Source organism: Erinaceus europaeus, chromosome 9 (assembly GCF_950295315.1).
Source record: "Erinaceus europaeus chromosome 9, mEriEur2.1, whole genome shotgun sequence".
NCBI lineage: Eukaryota > Metazoa > Chordata > Mammalia > Eulipotyphla > Erinaceidae > Erinaceus > Erinaceus europaeus.
In genome coordinates this window covers 53,778,259-53,803,223 of record NC_080170.1, presented here as the reverse complement: position 1 = coordinate 53,803,223, position 24,965 = coordinate 53,778,259, and the positions used below count along the sequence as shown (strand labels likewise).

The 24,965-nt window shown below is 40.1% G+C and overlaps 1 protein-coding gene across 1 annotated transcript in view; it reads right to left on the bottom strand.

Annotated features, from left to right (window-relative positions):
• Window positions 1–23,808, bottom strand: part of F5 (coagulation factor V) — an 87,659-nt gene extending 63,851 nt beyond the window's left edge. Inside the window, exons 1-3 of the mRNA XM_007531785.3 lie at window positions 23,532–23,808; window positions 12,778–12,869; window positions 1,929–2,051 (exon numbers count right to left, since the gene is read on the bottom strand). Coding sequence (XP_007531847.1) covers window positions 1,929–2,051; window positions 12,778–12,869; window positions 23,532–23,680 — 364 coding nt within the window. The 5' untranslated portion in view covers window positions 23,681–23,808. The remainder of the gene's footprint in view (window positions 1–1,928; window positions 2,052–12,777; window positions 12,870–23,531) is intronic.
• Window positions 23,809–24,965: the final 1,157 nt, after the last annotated feature.

Below are 24,965 nucleotides of genomic sequence, written 5' to 3'. Positions count from 1 at the left end.
TATTTTATTTGAGTAAAATAAATGGTGAGAACATCATGTGTGTGACCTAGGTTCAAGACTGGCTTCCACTGCATTGAAGAAAGATTTGATGCTGTTGCTTCTCTCTCCTTCTTTTCCTCCCTTTCCTCTGTCTTTGCTTGTCTCCATCTCTATTTAAAAAATAAAAAATTTAATAACCATCAAAGGCTAATACCACCATTCCATGTAAGCTTCTGGAAACAAAGTTTAATATTGCACTATAAATAACTTTGAAGTAGTCTGGGGGGTGGTTCAGTGGATAAAGCATTGGATTCTCAATCATGAGGTCCCAAGTTCAATCCTCAGCAGCACATGTGCCAGAGTGATGTCTGGTTCTTTCTCTCCTCCTATCTCCCTCATGAATAAATAAATAAATTATTTTTAAATAAATAAATAACCTTGAGTAACCACATCAACAACAGCTCTCATTATTGAGTGCCAACAAGGGTCAAGCATTTTACTTACATTATGACTAATTCTTGCAATAACCTTAGATGAGAGGAATTGGCATCTCCCTTTTACAGATGCAAAACTCAAAAAGATAGTGGTATGGAAAGTTGCTTGTGTATACTTGGGGTTTCTGCTCCAAAGCCTGCATTCTTTCCTTGGTTATCTTTTCCTTCTAGCTAATAAGAATAAGTCTAAAACTTTGGTGTGGCGTAAGCATAAACTCCCAGACAAGGATAACTTTTGAGACTGGACTTATTCACTGGTTATATCAAGCAGTCACACAGGCAAGAACTGAGCCCTCTTTTAAACCTATTACATCAGCTTCTCACCATCCATCTTGCAAATATTTATCTCTGAGATAAAAGACTCTGGATCTACCTCTGATATGAAAGAATCCAGATTCTTTTTGTGTTGCTGTCTCTACATGTAGTAGTTTATCTCCCATCTAAACAGATAGCTCAACCACAGAGAGAGGAATTGAGCAAAGAAGAATGTCAAACATGAAGAAGGTAAGTTTTATTCTAAAGCAGTCACATGAATAGAAAGCTTGCCTTTTACCATGAAGGGCCCTAGCTATTTGCTAGATTTGCATATTATTTCCAAAATAAAATTTGACTCTCCTCACTAATTTGTATTTGCCTTTCTCAAGTTTCTGGGACAAGTGACCTGTAGAAGTGGTGGGAGCACTTTAAGCAAGTGTTCATAAAGGAATGCAGGCTGCAGGGGAGTGCAAGGGCAAACAAACAGTCAGGGAGTGGGTAGTGTGTTACAAGGTTGTGCAAACAACCAGGCAAGGGTAAAAGTCCATACCACTTACCTCTTCCCACATTTAAAATGTCAAGCAGGAGACATTTCAAGGGTTCTCCCCTCCTCTTCCCAATTGTTTTTGCTGAACTCCTGATGCAGAATTCCTCATCTGGAAACCTCATAAAGTAGCTTAAGAGATTGTTCACTATCACTGTGTGACTTCTGGAAAGTTTAGTAACCTCTCTGAGCCTCCCCTGACTCATCTATGAAATGGATGAATTAGGATTATTTCCATGAAATTTTGAACACTGCCTAGCACATAACAAGAACTTAGCAAATATTAGTCATGATAGCAGAGCTAACTCTGCAACTGAAACACATGCAGATATTTTAATATTTATATGATAATTTATGGATTAAAAAGTGATTTTCATATTAACTACTGGCTATGTAAGTTGTCAGTGTCATTCTGAGGAAGGTAGTCATGATCGGTAATAGGTTAATGAGTTACTTTCCCCAGTATGTACATTAGTACTATATGGTTGACTTGAGGAAAAACAAAGAAGCCCCAACTTTAATCTTTAAGATTTCAGACATCTTGAAGAGTCCATTTGGGAAGACTGTAGGTGAGGCAGCCTGTACCTTGAAGTCTTCCTTACAAAACATAAGCATTGAGAAAATAGTCTCTCCTATATTCCTAAAATCTTACTTACCTTCTGAAAATTTGCTGTACTTAATTCCTTGAGGGTGGATGCTTAAGGCTTTGTCTGCTTTATTCTTGAAGTGAATTTTCATCATATCTCCAACTTCAGCATATAATGTGGGTCCAAGAAGCCCTGTGGAAACAAGGGTTAAAAAAATGTCTGTGTTCGTGACCTCGGTATGTGAGCTCAGACCTACAGGGATGCAGAGGTTACATAGGCTCCTGTACTGATTATGGGCCCCAGACCAAATCAGTGGGGTTTACAGTTAACAATATTTAAATACTTTTCCCATATTTGGGAGCTACTCTCTCCCCTGATCCAGCTTTCTGGTCCTTTTTAGAACTATGACACCATCCCCCAAACAATAACTTAGGTCACCTGCATATTAGATGTCAGGCACAGGCAAAAACTAGGTGGGTCATGGGCCCCTTGGAATATACCTAAAATAGACCTATGAGCTTTTTCCTAAACGGAGACCCCAAATCTTCATCTGCAATATTCCAGCCTTTAGGTTCATGATTAGTCAATAATTTGTTCTGCTTTATATCTTTACCTTTTTTCGGCCACTAGGTTCCAGAGGCTATCATTATGCCAACCTGACTTCCCTGGGCAGATAACCACACCTGGAGCTGCACCTCCCCAGATCCCTGCCCCACTAGGGAAAGAGAGAGACAGGCTGGGAGTATGGATCGACCTGTCAATGCCCATGTTCAGTGGGGAAGCAATGACAGAAGCCAGAACTTCCACCTTCTGCACCCCATAATGATCCTGGGACCCATACTCCCAAAGGGATAAAGAATGGGAAAGCTATCAAGGGAAGGGATTAGATACAGAGTTCTGGTGGTAGGAATTGTGTGGAGTTGTACCCCTCTTATGCTATGGTCTTGTCAATATTTCTATTTTATAAATAAAATTTTTAAAAAATGTCTGTGCTCAGGATTAACGAAGACAGAACTGCTAAGCAGACAAAACATGATGAAAAAAAATAATAAAAAGACCTCATGAGCAAATGCTGCCATTCCTCTAGGTCCTGAGGTTGACCTGCTGGTTTCCCATATGGAAGACTCTGCCTGCACATTAACTCTGCATGACATGCAGTCAGAGAAGGGCAGGACAATGGAAACCCTTGACACTTCGGTGGGTGACTTCAGACACTAAAGAAGTGAAGCAACAGATTCCACACCTTTGTGCCCCTGACTCAACGTCGTTTTATGAGGCAGTAGTGAGCTTGATGTATGAGGAACAGGACAGAAACAGCAGAAAAGTGGAAGCAGAGTGAGAAAAGAGTTAAGTCTGTCACCCTGCCATAACAAGGATGTTTGCTGTTGGATCTTTTTCTAAGTCAAATGAGAAATCACTGCAACCTTGTGTTATAGAGGCATGGCCTAACATGTTTTCAAGGTTTGTTTCAAGCCCAAGTGTATCCTAGCTGCTGTATGGAGGGTATATGGAGGACAAGACTCTGTAGTGGAAGATTAGAAACAGAGACCCAGTGGTAAAGACAAAAAACAACAGGGTATGTAGCAAGGAAGTAGTGAAAAGAGGCTAGAGTCTGAAGAATCTTTGTTCTGAAGGCAGGGCCAGCAGGTTTTGCTGATGAGTTGGACATGCACCCTCTGAAAGACAATTTGATTAGATGTAGGTAAATGATGTTCTGGACTACTGCATACAAAACAAAGTGAGTACTACTGCATAGAAAACAAAGCAGGTGAGGGCTGCAGAAATAAGAGTGAGATTCTTTTTTACCATTGGCCAGGTGCTGTGTTAGGTATGAAGCTATGGGAATGAATAAAACCCTTAGTCCCTGTACCCAAGGAACTCACATACCAGTTTGCAATGTGAATAAGAGTAGCAGCTGCTGCTGAGATGTGCAAAATGCTTTGAGGTAGAGAGTATGCAGAATCAGGGAGGGGAGCTAACATTTGAGTACTGAACCAGAATCTCCCAAGTAGAGTCAGTGCACTTGAAAGGTCTGTGATCTAGGTGAAAGGCAGGCTCCATCTCAGCCCCAATGAGCCTAAGTCTCTGAGGGAGAGTTCATTAATGTGCACTTTAATTTCCTTCTTTATGGAGGAAGTATACTTCACAGTCTTCTAAAGTCTGAGAAACTGTCACCAATGAATGACATGAATGAATTGCTTTCAACCCATGCCATAACTAAGCTGCTCTGATGGAATTGGAGAAGACAGAAAAGAACATTACTGCAGTCATTCAAGTACTTTAAGTCCTGGCATTGTCTTTCCCAACAAATTATTAATGGATAATATAACAAAACTCCTCTCTCTCTACTTGTCAACATTCTCTAAAACTGTTTGTATTACAGTTGACTGCCTTTCAGACAGATCTCTACTAACTCTTCCTTGCCCCATCCCCTTTACCTTTCTCCCTGGAAGTCAGTCTAAACCTCTCCAAAACACCTGACAGGCTGAGGCAAATTGGAATTAGCATTCCTTCCTCTGCTGATTGCAACTGATGACTTGACTTGGGAGTCTTACCCACTGACATTGTATAATGTACAAGTACAAGAACTCCAGTCTGTCAGAGTGCTTCCCCCATACACTCACCCATCCCCCAAGAATCTTAAGATGCAGGAAAGGCCATTCAGGTGACTTCTGTAAACTGGAAAAGTTAAAAAAAAAAAAAAAAGCTATCCAGGGGCCTCCAAAAGATACACCACTGCCAATACTTTGATTTTAACCCAGTAAACTCACTGTACACTTCTATCCTACATATCTGAAAGATGACATGTGCTGTTTCAAGCCTCTACATTTGTGTTCAGTTTACAGCGGCAACACAAAATGAATTTCCTACTAACAATGAGGAAGTATGTTCTGATACATAAGTACTATCTTTCCAAGCCCACACTCCATGTCCTATTCTTTCCATTGAACCCCAAGTCCTGGAATTTGTATTGATCCTGTGACTGAAGCTTTCTGTTTGCTTTTATGTTAGCTCTGTACAGGAACATGGAGGTCACAGTGCAATCCACATTTTAGAGATTATTCCAAAGCCTGGGAAGTGGAGGTGGGGAGGGAGATTCAATTGAGGGCAGTCTGTGATTTGGTGGTGTTGCTGGTATTAGAACTATGGTCTCTGGAGTTCTGAACCAAAGCTTTCATTACAACTGTGGGCATGGTAGACTCAGATCCCACACTTTTCTTGAAGACTTCTGAAGTCCATACATATTTCTGACTCCTGAACGCTTCAGACTCCAGTGATTTACTCCTATCTTCCTCCTCCTCTTCCCTGCCTCCTCCACTTCTTCACTTTCCTCCTCCTCCTCTTCTTCTTTTTATTTTTTTTTTCTGCTGCCACCAGGGTTATCACTGGGGTTCGGAGCAAGAACTATGAATCTACCTCTCCTGGAAGCCATTTTTCTTTCTATTTTATTTGACAGAACAGAGAGAGATTGAGAGAGAGGGAGAGAAGAAGATAGACACCTGAAGACCTGATTCACTGCTTGTGAAGTGTCCCCTCTGCAGTACAGGTGGAAAGGGAGCACCTCAAATGCATGGTAATGTGTGTGCTCAGCCTGGTGTGCCCACCATCCAGCCCTGATTCCTGTCTTCTGACTGACACCTTCAGTCCTAGTGTGAAGGAATAAGTCCCCCAAGTTGATTCAATTAGAAATCCCCCATATAGAAAGCTAGATGATTTTAGCGATTAAGAGCAAACCTTTAGAGGACTAGATAATGAAAGAACCTACCCTACGACAGGAGAGAATTTCTGATTAACTAAGAATATTACCGAAACCCGTCTATTTTGTAACTTTTATGTCATAATGGTTATCACTAACCTGCCTGCTTGCTTCCTGGCGCCACATGGTAGTTTTGGAATGTTTATTCTAGGAATGTACTCATGTGATCCCCTTGAAGCCCCTCACTCCCATTCCCTTTAAAAGGAGATGAGCTCCCAGCATCTGAGTCTCTCTCCCAAACAATGGGACCACTGCTGGCACTCTGACTTGGGGAGGGGGAGGGCTCAGGTTTCCTGAGGTCCCAGTGTTTTCTGTCTGTTCTGTGTCTGTACGTGTGTAAGTTTGTAGTAGTAGCTATTCTTTTTTAAGTTTTTACATTTTTTAATATTTATTTATTCATTCCCTTTTGTTGCCCTTGTTTATTGTTGTAGTTATTATTGTTGTTCTTATTGGATAGGACAGAGAGAAATGAAGAGAGGAGGGAAAGACAGAGAGCGGGAAAGCAAGACAGACAACTGCAGACCTGCTTCACCGCCTGTGAAGCAACTCCCTGCAGGTGGGGAGCTGGGGGCTCAAACCGGGACCCTTAAGCGGGTCCTTGACCTTGGCACCACCTGCGCTTAACCCACTGTGCTACTGCCCGACTCCCAATAATAGCTATTCTATGTGTTTGTGTGAATAAATACTTCAACTTCCTCTATTTCTTGTGTCAGCCTCAGTTTGTCTCAGTTTGTAATGGCTATGGTCAGAAGCAAAATACTTAACATTATGGCGAGCTAGGCAGGGGCTTTGAAGCTTTCTGACTACCCATTGCAGCTGAGTTCCCCTTTTCTGTCCTTCTCCGTCTTTCCTTCATGTGGAGATTGGTATGGTCTAGGACAATTGCAGGTCTCTGACCCCCTGGCGTGACCTAAAGGTCTTAGGCCCTTTTCCTGTCTCCCGACAGCCTGATAGGGTATTGGATGAAGATGTAGCACCCTAAAAGTCTATCCTACTGTTTTACTCTCCCTCATGAGCCTCCTTTTAGTGTTTATCAGTGCAGTCAGTCTAGTCATCCTCCTCTGTGCTTGTGGTTTACCATCAGTAACCCCCTGGGAAAACCAGTTCTGTGTTATCTCCTTCTACCTGTTCTGGTGTGCCTGCTTCTTAGCTGTATTCTATACCTGCCTGCAGGTTCCTGCACCAGTCAGCCCTGTAAGTGATGCTCCTCTTGTGACTGACTCTCCCTGACCATCTTACATTGACCGGACAGTTGTGTAGAACTTGAGTGAGTGTTTTTGAGTGATTGAATTTTTGTGTGACCCTTTGGAAGGGTCCAGAGTACTCTGACTCTCTCTTGGAGAGAGAGTGGTTGGCCTTCCCTGGGAATGCCAGATGCAGCAGAGGCTCCCAAAAGGCAGGCTGCCCAGAGATATCCATGACAGTCTGGCTGGGCTCTCTTGGGCCTCTCTTGGAGAGAGGTAAGAGGGTGTAAGTCTGTTTTTCTCTTGCTGGGACTAGTCAGGGGTCTTGGGGCCTATCGGAGCTATTGTTGGACAGTGGCAAGAGAAGCTGCTGAAATGAGAGCCAAACAGACTAAGATAGTCTTGGAGGCTAGAAAGCTTGTTGGTCAGTGTTTGAGAAAAAGAGAAAAAGACCCTGGAGTGAATGTGAAACATTTTGTCTTGAAAACTGTGTGAGTGAGAATGGCTCAGCCAAGACGGTGCAGATCTGAATCTGTGTTAGTTCAGATATGTTGCTGAGTTGTGCCTATACTGGTTAAAGCCATTCTATCCCCTTAAGTAATCAGCCCCAGATATCAAAAAGATACTACAAAAACCAGGTGACTGTGATATGCCTTGGTAATAAAAGTTTTCTCCTCTTGTGTGTTAGAGTATAGGCTACATGTTTATATGTGTGTTTTAAATTTGGTTTTATGGCCTGAGAAACATTAATTTTAATGTTAAAAGTGTAAGTAACTTTGAAGCTACATTCTTATCAAAGTTAAATGGAAGAAAAAGGTTTCCAACACAGTTCTTATGTGGTAATATAAAGGTAAAATTAATTTGCTAAGGTAGATAGATGAGTATTTAAGGTGCACGTGCTGCCAGGGGTTGAACTCAGGACCTCATGCTTGAGAGTCCGATGCTTTATCTACTGTGCTACCTCCCAGACCACAACAATTCTTCATCTTTCGGCACTTAAAAATAGCTGGTTTGTTTTAAGACACTGTCAGAGATTTAGTCTTGATAAATTAAGTTGGTACGTGTGTTTCTAGCCTGATAAAAGATTTAATATTTGATAAATATTCATTAAGCAAAATTATTTAGTCTAAAATTATTATTTTAAGGTGATGTAAAAGTAAAAGATTATTTTGACCATTTAAGCTATGAGGTTTATTTTAGCCTTTTAAGTTGCCATATCAGAGTTTTAAAGTGTAAAATCTAATAGAGTTTTATATCCACCCTTACTTATAACCACGCCAAGGGTGTGATAGCTTTGTGATGAATCAAGATCCTAGCAGCAAACTAAGTTTTAATATGGTGTTTAAATTGTTTAAGTGGTTCTAAAATCATACTAAAGAGATGGTAATCATTTTATCATGTCAGCATATTGGGTACTGACTTTATATAGTATACTGGTACACCTGCTTGTTAAAAGGCCTTTATATGTCAGCTGGTCACAAATGCATGACTGCAGCTGTGACACGCCTTCAATCGTACCACCAGTTTCTCCTAGGGAGTCTACAAGGGGCAACAAGACACCCCACAAATCTCTGTAAGGTAAGCAAGGTTGTGCAGGGGCCCACAGAGAGCCCCTTGGCTTTCCTAGAACACCTCATGGAGGCTTACCATATATACATCCTAATTAACCTGGAAGCCCCAGAGAATAGAATGGCACTGAATTTGGCCTTTTGTTGCTCAAATCTGCCCCAGATATTAGAAGGAAGTTACAGTATATTTTAAAGATTTAAAGGAAATCTGACCAGTGAATTGGTAGAAATTGCTCAGAGGGTTTTTAAGAAGTTGGCAAATGTTTTTACATTGGACTTTGAGCAAAAGAAAGTTGGGACAGAGGCCAGAGGGAAAAGAAAGTCAGAAAGATTAGGCCAAGGGTAGGGAAAGATCAGTGCTTATACTGCAAGGAGAAAGGACACTGGAAGAAAGACTGTTTTATCAACAAATTATTTAGACTGTTTGTGGATGAATGTAAAGGCATAAGCCGGGGAGTGTTGACCCAAAAGCTTGGGCCATGGAACAGACCCGTCGCCTATTTGTCAAATATTGGATCCAGTGGCTGCTGGATGGCCAGAATGCCTAAGGACAATGGCAGCTGTGGCACAGCTGGTAAAAGAAGCAGACAAGCTATCGCTGGGGCAAGTCGAACACCCACCTGACCCACTACCAAGTTCTTTTCCTAGACCAGCTAAGAGTGAAGTTCAGCACTGCCACCAGCACCCTGCCACCCTGATGCCAGAAACAGATCCTGAGGCTCCCCCCAACACATGACTGCCAAGAAGTATACCTTTGCTACATGGCATGTGCATGGAGCACATGGGGAGAGAGGATTCCCGGCCTCCACCAGGAAGAAAATCCAGCATAAGGACCAGATACTGAACCTACTGGAGGCTGCATGGATCCTGAAAGAAGCAGCTATGATCCATTGTCCCAGACATCAGAAAAGAAACCAGAAGGCAGATGAAGCCGCTTGCGCAGCTACACAGCAAGCAGGGCCAACCTTGGCATTAAGTCTACCAGACCCTCTGCTTCCAAAGGACCATGGATACAGTAAGGAGAAAGATAAAATGGGCAGGAGATTAGGACTAGGGACTAGGGAAAGAAAAGATTAGGTGAAAAAACATTGGGAAGTAGATTTTATAGAAGTGAAGCTGGAGGCTTTTGGGTATAAGTACTTGCTGGTATTTATAGACACATTTTCAGGTTGGGTAGAGGCTTATCCAACAAAATCTGAGGGGGCAAGGATGGTGAGCAAGAAAAATTTTAGATGAAATAGTGCCCAGGTGGAGATTACCCCTCACCATTGGTTCTGATAATGAGCCGGCATTCGCTGCTACCGTGTCTCAGTTAGTGACCTGAGCTATGGGGACAAATTGGAAATTTCGTTGTGCTAGTGGGACCCATAGCTCTGGGCAGGTAGAGAGGTAAATTAGACCTTGAAAGAGACTTTAACTACATTAACCCCTAAAAATGTCAGGGGATGGGTGTCGCTCTGGCTCTCCTGAGAATGCGCTGTTCCCCATTCATAAATAAGTTGTCTCCATTTGATATTGTTTTTGGCAGACCACTGCCTCTGATGCCTGTCATAATCCCTGATACCCTTGTCACTAACCCCACCACTGATTGGGTACTAAGTCCTTACAGAATCTCCAGCCTATATTGCAGGACAATTGGAATGCTATGGAACAAGCCTTGGGGAAGGACCAGTTGCCAACTCCACAGATGCCACTGGTGGTTCCCCTTAGAGAGTGGAAATAGTTTGTCTTAACAGGCATGGCATGGACCTGTTATTCCTGAGATAAGGAGGACTTTGTGCTGCTTTAGGAGAAACTTGCTGTTTTTATGCCAATAACTCAGGTGTGATCAGAGATAGTATGGCCCAGCTCAAGAAGAGATTGAGAGAGTGAAAAGAAGAAAGAAAGAAAGAAAGAAAGAGATAAATTGGTATGAGTCACTGTTTAATTGGTCACCATGGCTAACAAGCCTCATAACTGCCACAATAGGCCTACGTGGTGTTAATATTGCTTATTGTTGGACCCTGTGTTTTAAACAGGTTGGTTAAATTTGTAACCCAGAAGATAGAGAGTGTAAAATTAATGGTCATAATAATAGTATGTATTATTAGGAGAAATTAGAAACCCTGAAGAAGAGTCAGACAGATGTCCTTCCGTGTTACAAGGAGAGGAGGGAATGTGAAGAAATAAGTCCCTCAAGTTGATTCAATTAGAAATCCCCCATATAGAAAGCTAGATGATTTTAGCGATTAAGAGCAAGCCTTTAGAGGACTAGATAATGAAGGAATCCACCCTAGGACAGCAGAGAATTTCTGATTAACTAAGAATGTTACCAAAACCTGTGTGTCTTGTAACCTTTGTGGCATGATGGTTATCACTAACTTGCCTGCTTGTTTCCTGGCACCACGTGGTAGTTTTGGAATGTTTATTCTAGGAATGTACTCATGTGATCCCCTTGAAGCCCCTCACTCCCATTCCCTTTAAAAGGAGATGAGCTCCCAGCATCTGAGTCTCTCTCCCAAACAATGGGGCCACTGCTGGCACTCTGGCTTGGGGGGGGAGGTTAAGGTTTCCTGAGGTCCCAGTGTTCTGTGTCTGTACATGTGTAAGTTTGTAATAATGGCTATTCTATGTGTTTGTGTGAATAAATACTTCAACTTCCTCTATTTCTTGCATCAACCTCAGTTTATAATGAATATGGTCAGAAACAAAATACTTAACACTAGCTCCCAACAGAAACCTTTGCTCGCTACTCCCATTAGCCTAGGGAGCCCAGAAGTTGTAGAGTGTGGACTGGTCTGCTACCATGGTTACATTGACTGGCTGATTTATTTGCTGATTTCATGTGATTGCAAAATACCAGATGCCTGGAATAAGTTTTCTAAGGTATTTAACTAGACAACACCTCTTATTGCAATGAACGGAATAAACTATTCCATTGATTTAACCTCCCCTTCTACTTCTTCTGAATTAAGGCAAAGTAGAAGGATGTTTTCATGCATGCAAGACAAAACTGCTTCAAGCAAGCAGCACAGCAATTGGCTGTGGTACTGGAAAAGACTGCTAGGAATCCACTAATCCATCCCACCCCCCTTTGTGAGCAATCCACTACAAGCAGGAATCAGCCCATTGTTGCAGTGATTTTAAGGACAAACATTTTATAATCTTCCTTGAAAACATGCAGAGAAGTTTAAAGCTTGCCATTTTCAAACTCAAAACAAGATTCTTGAAAACCAGCCCAATTCTTCTACCTGTCCACCTGCTCACAAACCTGATGGAACAGGCATATTCTGACCTCCTGAAGTGGGCACATGACTTGTTCAACTGGATTAAGACCCAACAAGTGGATGGAACAGGAAGTAGAAGAAAGGTAAAAATGAGCCACATGCTCAAACTATAACTTCTTTGTGTGTACAGGTCTTACCTTCCTTATTCATTCACCTGTCATTGGACATTTGGGTTACTTTCATATCTTGGCTCTTACAAATAGCACTGTAATGAGGGGAGAAGTGGATGGTTGACCAGGGAATAGAACTGGAAAAAATTCTCCCTTAATGCCTTCCATAATTTCTGTGAAGTATGGTGCCAGATTTCAAACCCCACAAGTCCATATAACCCACTTATCTTGACTAAAGACAAGATGATAAAGAGGACTGGGGAGACAGCATAATGGTTATGCAAAATGCTTGTATGCCTGAGCCCATGAGGTCCCAGGTTCAATCCCCAGCACCACCGTAAGCCAGAGCTGAGCAGAGCTCTGGTCGGTCTCTCTCTCTCTCCTCATGTAGCTCTCTAATTAAAAGTAAAATAAAGTAAATAAGGAGTTTTTTCTTTAAAAATATGATAAAGAGGGATGTTATTTAAAAACTAATAGCTATCATGTCCATAACACTAAATAAAACTGGAGAAGAGATGCAAAAGATCAGCCATAGATAGACCCTTTGAATAAGTTCAGGGAGCCAGATGGAAGCAAATAATCTTTTGCTGAGGGTCTGCTGTCATTCCACTATGCTATCAGTTCTGGAGGAGAGAGGATATGTTTGTGTGTTATCTACCCACCAGCATCCATCATGTCCAATACCTACCCATAGCAGGTGCTCAATAATAGTTTGTTCAGTTGAATAAAAATGCAAATGTTGAAAAGTTTTATTTGGCTTTTTCATCTAATTTGAAAATAGTCAACCCCCCTAGGCTCAAAAGAGCTCCCTGCTTGACTTCATACTTTGTTGTCACTTTTAAAATCCTCAATAATAAGAGGAAACCACATTTTCATATTACGCTAGATCTCTCAAATGGTGAATTCCATACTGGTTAAAAATAGCAAATAATACATTTCTACAAAATGTCACTGCAATAATATTTTAGACCTATATTAATATCAGATTGCCCAGGGAGTTATCTTTGAAACAGAAAAAATAATTCTGGATTACCTGAAGTTTTAGGTTGTGCCTTTTCTTTCTGAAAATAGGCTTCATATTCTCTGTAGACAATTTTCTTAAAGTAAGTTGCAGAATGATTCATACTGGGAATAAAATACAAAAATTAATTTAAAAGGCATGTATTTTATATTCTCACATTACAAAAAGAGAGCTCTCATATTCTCAGACTTATAGGAACAACGGGAATTTGTTTTGCTCTGAGGTTTGTTTTTTGAGGTCACCTTGGTTTACATCACTGTATAGGCTTAAATACTTTCTTTATGCCCTTAAAAATTTGTTTATTATCTTTATTTATTTATTGTATAGAGATAGTCAGAAATCAAGAGGGGAGAGGGACATACAGAAGGAGAGAGATAGAGAGACACCTTCAGCCTTGCTTCACCACTCGTAAAACTTTCCCTCTGCAGGTGGGGACTGGGGGTTTGAACATGGTCCTTGTACATTGTAACATGTATGCTCAACCAGGTGCACCACCACTGGGTCCCTATAGGCAAAAATTTAAGGTTATTTACCTAGAAAGTCTCTATCTTCTCATCAGTTACATTGCCACTTTCCTTGGTTAGCTATGTTCACAAACAAAGCAAGAAATGACACAAAAAGATAAGTAATTTAGCTAGGGAGGTGGCTTGGTCTTCAGTAGCCAGGCCTCCCACCTTCTGCACCCCATAAAGAACTTTGGTCCATACTCACAGAGAGATAAAGAACAGGGAACCTTCCAATGGAAGGGATAGGACACGGAACTCTGGTGGTGGGAACTGTATGGAATTGTACCTCTCTTATCTTACAATCTTGTTAATTATTATTAAATCACCAATAAAAAAATTAAAAGTTTTAAAAAAAAGATGCTCTTCACCCAGCATTTGATTCCCCAGCACAATATAACAACAAGAAACAAAATGAATACACAATGTCAGAATAGCAGAGTAGTGTTCTGATATCTTCTTACCTGACTTCTCTCACATAATATACTGCCTTCCAGGTCTGCCCATGTGGTCTCAAATATTGAACAGCAGATTTTGACTGAATATTCAAATATGTGGGATTTTGCTGAATAGTAGTTTGTAGTAATTTCTTTGCAATAGTTCATATGATATATATATGTATATAGGCAGATTACATATATATATATATGTCACATGATTTAATTTTTTATTTGTTTTGAAATACAGAGAATGTGAGACAGAAAAGGAGGATGGGGGTAGGGGTAGATAGCACAATGGTTATGCAAAGAAACTCTCATGCCTAAGGCTCCAAAGTCCCAGGTTCAATGCCCCACACCACCACAAGCCAAAGCTGAGCAGTACTCCCGGGGTTGGAGGGGCAGGCGGGGGAGTCTATCTGAGAAAAGAAGGATGGGAGAGAATCCAGAGTACTGCTCTGTTCTGGCATATCACAGTGCCCTAGAATTGAACCTAAGTATACCCTTTCAAAAGTAAATTGTCCCACAGCACCCACCACCACCAAAGTGCCACTATCCCTCCACCACCAGCATAAATTAACCAGTGTCTATTGGGCCCCCTCCACCCTTTGTGCTTTCTATGTCCACCACCTCTGACAACCTCAGTTCTGCAGGTCAGATCAAAGAGTGAGCGTTGGATGTTTTTTTCTTGTTCCCTTGCTTTGTTTCTTTATATTCCACATATGAATGAGACCATTCAGTATTTGTCTTTCTCCCTCTGACTTATTTTGTCCAGCATGACCCCCCCAGTTATAATCATTAATTCAATGCAAGATTTCACCTTTTCTTATAACTGAGTGAATTTTTATTGTTTATATAAACTACATCTTTCTTACTTATCTATCATTGGACACTCAGATTTTTTCATATTATAGCTCATTGTAAATAGTGCTATAGTGTGCACAGAGATACTTATATCTTTCTGAAATGTGTGTTCTTCAGATAGGTACCTAGGAGTGTAATTACTGGATCACACAGTAGATAAAATTTAACATCTTGAGACCCATCCATACTGATTTCCAAAGTGACTAAGCCAGTTTACATTCTCACCAATAGTGTAAAAATGTTCCTTTTTATCCACAGCATCACCAACACCAACCTTCTGTTTTCTTTAACTTTTTAAATATTTATTTATTTTCCCTTTTGTTGCCCTGTTGTTTATCATTGTTGTTATTATTGTTGTTATTGCTGTTGTTGTTGTTGGATAGGATGGAGAGGAATCAAGAGAGATGGGGAAGACAGAGAGGGGGAGAGAAAGATAGACAGACACCTGCAGACCTGCTTCACCACCTGTGAAGTGACTCCCCTGCAGGTGGGGAACCGGGGGCTTGAACCAGAATCCTTATGCCAGTCCTTGCACTTCACGTGCTTAACCCACTGCGCTACTGCCAGACTCCCCTTCTGTTTTATTTTATAGTGACTGTTATTACAGATGTGAGGGGATGTCTCAGTATGGTTTTAATTTGCATTTACCTAATAAACACCTTTGGACACTAATAAATGCCTTTTAATTTAGCTGCTAGTCATCTGTATATCTTTTTTTTTGGTGGCCAAACACTGCTCATCTCTGGTTTCTGAAACTGGGAATTGAACTTGGAACTTCTCAACTTCAGGCATGAACTGTAGGTCTTCTTTAGACAACGCCCATGTTCAGCGGGGAAGCAATTACAGAAGCCAGACCTTCTACCTTCTGCAACCCTCAACGACCCTGGGTCCATGCTCCCAGAGGGATAGAGAATGGGAAAGCTATCAGGGGAGGGGGTGGGATATGGAGATTGGGCAGTGGGAATTGTGTGGAGTTGTACCCCTCCTACCCTATGGTTTTGTTAATTAATCCTTTCTTAAATAAAAAAATTAAAAAAAAAAAGTGTCATTCAAGTTTTCTGTCCATTTTTAGTGTGGGTTTTCTGCTGTTATTGAGTTTTTTGTTGTTTTTGTTTTTTGCTTTGGTCATTACTGAGGCTTCAACATTGCTGGATGACTTTTTCAGATAGAGAGGTAGAGAAAGAGACAAAGAGGCAGAAAGCAAAAGCAAAAGAGGCCATAGCATCAAAACTTCCACTGTGTATGTGTGTGTGCAGGGGAAGGGGCAGGCTTGAACCTGGATCATGCACATGGTAACACACTGCACTATCCAAATAAGCTATTTTGCAAGCCCATTACTGATTTTTTTTTATTTATTCCCTTTTGTTGCCCTTGTTGGTTTATTGTTGTAGTTACTATTGTTGTTGTTATTAATGTTGTTGTTCTTGGATAGGACAGAGAGAAATGGAGAGAGGAGGGGAAGACAGAGTTGGGGAGAGAAAGATAGACACTTGCAGACCTGCTACACCATCCTTACGCCAGTCCTTGTGCTCTGTGCCACAAGCACTTAACCCGCTGAGCTACCGCCCAACTCCCCCATTACTGAAGTTTATGACTCCATTATAAACCTTGTAAATTACCTTCTCATTGGATGTATTATGTATAGATATTCTCTCCCATTCTGGAGAATATCTTTTTATTTTTCTAATAGTATTTTTCTGTTGTGTAGAAACCTATAAATTTGATTGGAAGTAACATACTCTCCAATTTCAAATAGTGTTACAAAGCTTTAGCAGTCAAAGAAGTGTTATACTGGTAGGTAAGAGGGTTAGCTCACCTGGTAGGATGAATGTTTTATCATGTGTGTGGCCCAGGCTCAAACCCAGGCATTCCATGTGAAGTGGTATGACCCTGGCTATGGTGTTTGTTTCTATCTGTCTCTTTGTCTGAATAAAAAACAACCTGCAGCAGTGAAATCACTCAGGTGTAATACCCAGCTTCCACTAAAAAAAAAAAAAAGAAGAAAAGAAAGTGTGACATTGGAACAAAGAATGGACATATGGAATAAAATTGAGTGAGAGCCCAGATTGGCATCATGGTAGCATCTACAACTTGGTGGCTGAGAAGCATTAAGGTATAAAGCAGAACAATTTATTTAGTAATCAGGAAACTGGGGTCAACTAGGAATACCAAAGGAGAACACCTGGGACCTCAACATTATGGGACTGGAATGACTTCAGGAACCCACCAAATCACCAGTGAGTGCAAACACATGTGGCTGGTGGTCAGAGAGGAGCCTAGGGAGAGATTAAGTGGCTGGTAAACAGTCCAACAGTTTACCAGTTGAGACACCACCTCCAGTCTGTTTCACCAACAAAAAGAAGGCTGAAGGGAGGAGAGGACTCCCCTGAGACTCACCAAATGCAACTGTGAGTCTCCATTGCTACTGCCCTCAGAATCTGGAGCAGCAGCAGGGAGGCCCTGTGCTGACACCAGGGGACAGAGAACTAACCAGGAAACTCAGAAGAAGATCCACACCTCGGTGGCCTAGCAGTGGGACTGTGAAAGTCTCTTTGCATAATCACTGGGTTATCTCTGCCCCACCCTGCTTTATCTCTTGGTCAGAAGTCAGTGATTAAGCTAAGAAGCCTACTTACAGTTTAAAAGCCCTCAGGCTCCTATAGCATAGAGGGAAGAAAAAGAACAAAAGAGGCTTTTAACAGCCACTGTGCTTCAAGTCAGGGATGAGATAACATTGAAATAACTGTTAATTTCCACAAGTGTGAACTCTTTAAGTACCTTACTTAGATACAAGTCAATCCAGGTAATAGTGGTCAGTAATTTGAAAAAGTACTGAGAGAAGGAACTCATAACATAATATATAAAATAATTAAACCAACAAAAAGAAATATTGGAGAAATGAACCAGGACAAGAGTCCAGCTAAAAGCCCCCCAAAGTTTGAACCATTCAAACACTAGTTAAGGAAACATCCAAACACTAGTTAAGGAAATAATCACAGGAGTGAGTAAAGAGTTTGAAAGAATTGTCATCAGAAATGCAAGAACAACAAATGAGACTCTAGAAGAAAACACTAATTATCTCAAGGTTATTAGAGAGCTGAAAGCTGAAATAGCTGAGCTAAGAACACAACAAGCTGAACAAGCTAAAACAGTATCAGAACAGGGTAACAAAACAGATGAACTCCAGAAAACAGTAGAGGGGAGAGAGAATAGAACCAATGAGGCTGAAGATAGAATTAGCAAGATCAAAGACAAATTAGAGACAACTAAAAAAGAAGTAAGAGATCTAAAAAAGAGATTAAGAGATTCTGAAAACAACAACGAGACCTCTGAGATGACTTCAAAAGAAATAATATATGCATTATTGGCTTACCAAAGGAAGAAAGAGAGGGAGGGAAAGAAAGCATACTTCAAGACATAATATCTGAGAAGTACTCCAGTATAGACAACATAAAAGACATAAAAAGTCATCAGGAACCTAAAGGTAAGAATATAACAGATGACATTTTTGGTCTTCATGTTGGAAGAAGTGAAGAAGTCTATTTTAGGTATATTCCAAGGGGCCATGACTTTACTAAATTTTTTCCTAAGCCCAATAGCTAACATTCAGGTGGCTGAAAGTATTGTCTAGGAAGATAGGGTCAGAGTTGGGACTAGAACAAGTATGCTACCGTGATGCCAATCTGACTTCCCTGGGCAGACAACCTTACCAACAAGTCCTGGAACTTCATTTCCCCAGAGCCCTGCCCAACTAGGGAAAGATAAGAACAGGCTGGGGGTGTGGATCAACCTATCAATACCCATGTCCAGCAGAGAAGCAATTACATAAGCTAGCTCTCCAACCTTCTACACCCCATAAAGAGTTTTGGTCCATACTCCCAGAGGGATAAAGAATAAGGAAGCTTCCAGTGGAGGGGATGGGATGTGAAACTCTGGTGGTGGGAATTTTGTGGAATTGTACCCTTCTTATCCCACAATCTTGTCAATCGTTACTAAATCACTAATAAAAGGAAGTAAAGTAAAAAAAAAAAAAATTGAGAGCCCAGAACTAAGTCCACATATATAAGCACTCAATGTATAACCCAAAAAGTCAAGATCATACAATGAATAAAAGGAAAACCTCTTTCAAGATGGTGCTAGGAAAACTGATAGCTGCATATTAAAAAATGAAACTAGACCACTGTTTCACACTACACACAAAAACTAACCCAAAAAGGATTAAAGATTTGACTGTAAGACCTGAAACCATAAAATATATCGACAAAAAACACAGAAATACATGCCCCATGACTGGCTTCAGTAGTGTCTTTGGGGATACTACTCCAATAGCAAGGAAATAAAAATAAAAATAAATAACTAGAAATAGCAGTACTTTTTTCCCCACTAGGACTTTGTTGAGACTTTGTGTCTACACAGTTCCATCACTCTCAGTACACTCAAATAAATTAAAAAAGAGTCTTTTTAAAATTTATTTCAAACAGAGGGGAAGATAGAGGAGGAGAAAAAAATAGAAAAGAGAGAAACTTCAACACTGCTCTGATGTTCTTGAAGCTCCCCATTTGTATGGCTTCCCAATATGGTGACCAAGGACATGAACTGGGTCTTTATGCATGATAAAGTGTGTGATCTACTCAATTAAATATCTTCTAGTCCTACTAACAATATTTTATTATATTTCAGAATACTTAAATGAGTATATTTAATATGAACAAATGCAGTTACTATGAGATATGTTGGTGACACACCTGGTAGAGTGTATATGTTTCCATGCTTGAAGACCTGGGATCATTCCCCTAGTCCCAATCTGCAGAAGGGTAGCTTCACAAGCAGTATGACAGTGTTGTAGGTCTCTGCCCACCCCCTTTCTATTTTTCTCTGTCTCTATCAGAAAAAAAAAAAGGGAGAAAGAAGGAAAAGAAAAGGAAAAGAGAAAAAGAAAAGAAAAGAAAAGAAAAGAAAAGAAAAGAAAAGAAGGGGGGGGAATAGCTTCTGGGAACAGTGGAGTCATTGTGCAGGTACCAATCCCCAGCAATAACCCTGGTGTAAAAACTGCAGTTAATAAAATAATCATTGGTAACTTCAAGAATGTTCTATTGTGGTGACCATTTTAAAAACAAATTTATGCTGCCTTGACTAATCCTATTACTTAGAATAAATTTCTATAAAAGAACCCAAGATCATAGACTAAACCTAAATTTTGGATTCAGATTTTAAATTATTAAAACTGTGACCAAATCCTTTATTAATAATTATATGACCTGTTTTCAAGTGATCAATCAGACATAGTTTGAAGTTACATGGGAACATTGTAAAGAACTGTTGATTTGGTGAAGCCTATTTCTAGTTGAGAAGTAGAGGTTATTAATAGGGTAAAGGCCCTAGGATTAATATAAGAAATAAACAAAACATACACAAAAATTAAGTTTCAGAAAGTTTGTCTGAAGAGGAGAAAATGGCAAGATTCTAACAGTGCATCGTTCAGCCATTCGGAGTGTGGCTGCAGCTCAATTAGTAGAGCACTGGATTTACATGCGGGAGACTCCCAGTTCAATCTCTGGTGGTACCTACCCATAGTCTCTCTTTCTCCTTCTCCCTCTCCCTCCCCCTCTCTTCTCCCTCCCCCCCCTCTATCTTATATGAGACAAATAAAATAATTTTAAAAGAATTCAGAGAGATCACACAAAGGACAATTTCCTGCCCTACTGTGTCTCTAGAGATAGATTGTCATAATTTCCCTTAACTCTTAAACTCAAGATAAAGGTGAAATTCAGGAGAATTGGAGGAAATGTCTTACAAATGTCTAACCAAGTGACCAGCTGAGGTTTTTAAAAAAATTATTATTATTTCTTTATTGGGGTATTAATGTTTTACATTCAACAGTAAATACAATAGTTTGTACATGCATAACATTTCTCAGTTTTCCACACAATACAACCCCCACTAGGTCCTCTGTCATCCTTTTCCAGGACCTGTACTCTTCCCCCCCCACCCTAGAGTCTTTTACATGGGTGCAATGGGTCCAAGTTCTGCTTAGTGTTATTCTTCTGAGTCCAGAAAGTGTAATAATCAGTGCATAATCATGAGCTACCAACCACACTGACCCCAAAAACTTGTATCTCCCTGCTATTAACCATATACCTTGAAAATTTTGCTTCATCCATTTGTGCCTTGGTTTATGCAACTGAGGTAATAGTAGTAGAAGCTACTCCAAGCATTGAAATAAAGTTTATATTTGTAAAAACACCAAACACTAGTACTGACTGATAAGTTGTAAATATTCAGTACCTGTTAGCTGGTAATAATAAATGTGTAACCAACGTTGGCTTTTGATTTTAGTGTTTCCCAGCAAGCAGAAAAATCTGTAATTGTAACTATCATACTTTTAAGATGTTAGTTATAAGAACTATTTTCACATCTGGTAGCAGAATTAAAGACAGCATGAATTAGCATTTTTGTAATTATTTTTGGATCACATATGAAAGGGAATGAGGCCTTAGTCATTGGAACTTCTGATAGGGAAGCTAGATGTAGGAAATGTGGGTAAAAATACAGCAGTTGGAGGTTAACTAAATAATATGTTAGAGCTTAAAGTCCAAGAAATCTAAGATTCTATGCCAGTTTTTATCCCTGATGTAGAAACCAATTTTTCTCTTTTAAAAATCTATTAGTATAATTGAAAAGTAGCTTCCTTTTCACTACCCCAGACCATAAAATACTGGAATATAGATGATGCCATGAAATATTTGCTAAGGAAAGCAGTTTTTCATGTATAATAATGCTAATAGAATTTTTTCCTAGCATGTCTTACTATGTATATTATGTGTATAAACTGAGGTGTGTCTATTTTGATTTAATAATTAGTCACTGATGGGGAATAATCTGAAATACAAAGTCACATTTGTGGATTCAGAAAATATGCTTGGTAAATGTTCTATTGCTAGGGATTCATAATAAAAACCATATAATTCTGGAACCTGCAAGGGAACTTTTTTCAGTATGTTACCTATATCCTTAGAAATACATTTATTTCAAACCTAGAGCAAAAATATATATTTAACCTCTACAGGGTATTTCTTCCAATACTGGAAGAAATAAGTGAGAAGTTTTCTGCTTCATGCTAAAATAATACATTGACAAAAGATGGAATGTTCTATGTTGATTTCCTCATTGTGAGTATCACTGCACTCTAGATTTAGGACAATTCAGAACAAGTTCTTAGTTTAAGCAGCAGATAAGTGGGTTAGCTATGTTTGTTTTGTTTGTTTGTTTGTTGTTTTAACAGGAAAGCACTAAAGACATGATTTGAAGTTGAAAAAACATTGCTAGCTGGTTCTGGGTTACCATTGTATGGTCTCAACTCATATTTGATAGGAGAGATTCTTCTGTTTTAGAGTTCTGTAAACTGGGTCACAGAGAAAGACAATGAGATGACCAGTAATGTGTCTCTGTGGACTCACTTAAGGGAGTCAGGGCTTTGCCATATGTGGTTTTGCCTCCAGTTTTCTGCTTGTTATTCTCAGTGTTAACTACATAAGGAAGAACCAGCTTCCAAACAGATCCAGTCAGCACCACAGGGAAACTAGCAACTAGAGTAGTATTCTACCCACAGCAGAAAAAAAATTAGTGTTAGAAACATTGTTATTTTCTTTAGGGTTTTTGTTAATGATAGTTCCTCAGGAGGTGGGAATGACCTAGATTATCACCTTGAAATGCAATACTTAAAATGATTTTTAAAGTTTATTATTATAAGACCAAGATGGTTTAGAGTACTCTCCAAAATAACCCAGTTACAAAGACATTTTTTAAAGGGTTAATATTATTATACACAAAATTTTCTTAAAATATTAAATTATCTCTTGGAAAATTGCTTTAGTTTTGTAATTGTTAAAGAGGAACAAAGCTTTCACAATAGCTTAAACTGTGCTGTTAAGAAAAAAGATTGAGTCACTAAGAGGTTTTCCATTAAAACAAATAGAAATATAACTAACTGGGAGTAGTAAGTAGACACTAACTATGATTTGGTTGATTTCTGTGAAGTCTTGTTTTTAACCTTCAATCAGAAAAAAAAAAATATATATATATATATATATATAGTGACTCAAAGATAGTTTTAGTCTCTAAATCACCTCTTAGTTAACATATGCTTTTCAATAATGATCCAGACAAATTAGTCAGAGTAGGCCATTTATAAGAGAGTTATAGAGAAAAAGATGAAGTGCCACATGAAAAAGGAAAAAAAGGCGAAAGAACAAAGGCATTGCATTTTGTAAACTAATGCTATTTTGAAAGTCATTTATAAGGGTGGTTCAGGAGGTGGAGCAGTGATAAAGCTTTGGACTCTCAAGCATGAGGTCCCAAGTTCAATCCCCAGCAGCACATGTGCCAGAGTGATGTCTGGTTCTTTCTCTCTCCTCCTATCTTTCTCATAAGTAAATAAATCTTAAAAAAAAAAAAAAGTAATTTATAAGGCAGAAGCAAAACTACAATAATTGCTATGAAATGATCTGCTAATAACAAAATACAAGGTGCATATCTTTAGTTATCAAAGAAGCAGCCAGGAGAACAATGGAATAAATAATATGTAACCAGAAGTTCTATAACAATACTAGGACTACTGAAAATACTAAAATCAAAATAGGATTTTGCAGGGTTTTTTTTTCTTTTCTTTCTTTCTTTCTTTTTTTTTTTTTACCATTTAATAAATTAGCCAATACTTAGAAAGACTAACAGATTTGTATTTGTACTAACAATTGAAAGCGGCATCTAACCAAACTAAATATTTTCTATGTCCTTAGAATGAAAATAGTATTATGTAACATCCAGTAAGATTACTTTACTCATTATTCTTAAACTGATTACATTTACTTACCTGAAATTTTTCTAAAGGGAATGTTCTCTAAAAATAATAACAGTAGTTAAAGAATAGCCCAGTTTTCCTCCCACCCCACTCCATGCGGGTTACCTGGGATCCATGGGTTCAGGGCGGTAACTCCAGCTGATGGTCTGGGCAGCTACATAGAATTGTCTCAGCTGTGCAGCTCCAGCCCCCAGGCTTCCCCAGCTAGTACCCAAAATCACTAGGACCCAGAGGCCTGGGCAGCCTGGGGACATGGTTTCTTCCCCGTGCTTGCTCACCACCACCACCACCACCACTATCCCAAGATCCAGGCAGGGCTCGCCCGGCGTGTGTCCCAGGCTGTGTTCTATCCAGGCTGCAGTGAGTTCTGGGAGGCAGTGGGTGGCAGTGTCCAACCCCTGGTAACCTCCCCATCCGCCCGCCCGCCTCTGCAGCTCTCCCTAGCTTTGCAGCCACTGCCACCACAGCCTTGTGCTGCCCCACCCACCTTCGCCCCTCCTAAAACTGTTCCAGGCTTGAGGTCTGGCTGGGTGCCTGTCCCCAAGTGACAAAAGGTAACGAAGAGCAATTAGACCCATAAAATTCATGAAGACAGATCAGAAGACAGAGCAGGGCTGTGTTTCTGAACGCCTACCTGCTCCTCAACCCCTCACACTGTAGTGACCAAAATCAGATTAGCACTGCATGTGCCTAAATGGCAGGCTGAATAAGACATAGAATCACAAAACTGTTGATTTACCTGTTCGTCTATCTCCCCTGCCTCCCACCACCCTAAACAAGACATCTCTGGTAGTCCATGATGTGAGAGATACTGACTGCCTTTCAAGCCAGATCAAGGCTTGCAAGGGTGTTTCCCATACATTGTAGGGGAATATTGCAAAGCTCCTTTTTCTTTAAATTTCCAAGTTTTTCATTCTATTCTTCCCCCTCAAATATATCATCACCTTTCTTAGAGGCTGTAACCTTACTGGAATGATCAGAATGTGGGTGCTTAGAGTAGGTATCATTGACACCCCACCACCACCCATGCAGAGGTCATTTGTCTTCTCTTGCTAAAATCTTTAGTGTCAGTTTAGTTGTATTCCAATCCAAGGACCTAGGAGGAAAGAGAGGGATGAATTTCCTCCCCAATACTATCCACCATAAAACCTGCCTGGGAATATATAGTTGATTGGCCAGCCACATCCTCTTAACTTCCAGGGCAATGGAGTGCAACACCCTTAGCCACATTTCTCTCTTGTTGTGAATAACTGGGCATTATGCCCTGTCATCAGGCACAGAGGCACTGTGTTTTCAGGTGGTGAGGAAGCAAGGGAGTGGACTCATGGACAGGACCCCAGCCAAACCTCTTGGTTTTGGCTAACTTGCATGTGTGCATAGTTCTGAAGGTAGCATGGAGTGGGAGGCTTAAAAAAGAAGCCTGGCTGAGAGAATCAACAGAGCATATTTCAGTCCCACTTAACTGTGTGATATTCAATAAGTTACTTAGCCTTGCTGATAGAAAGCTTTCCCTGGGACCAGGAATGTACAATCTGAGAG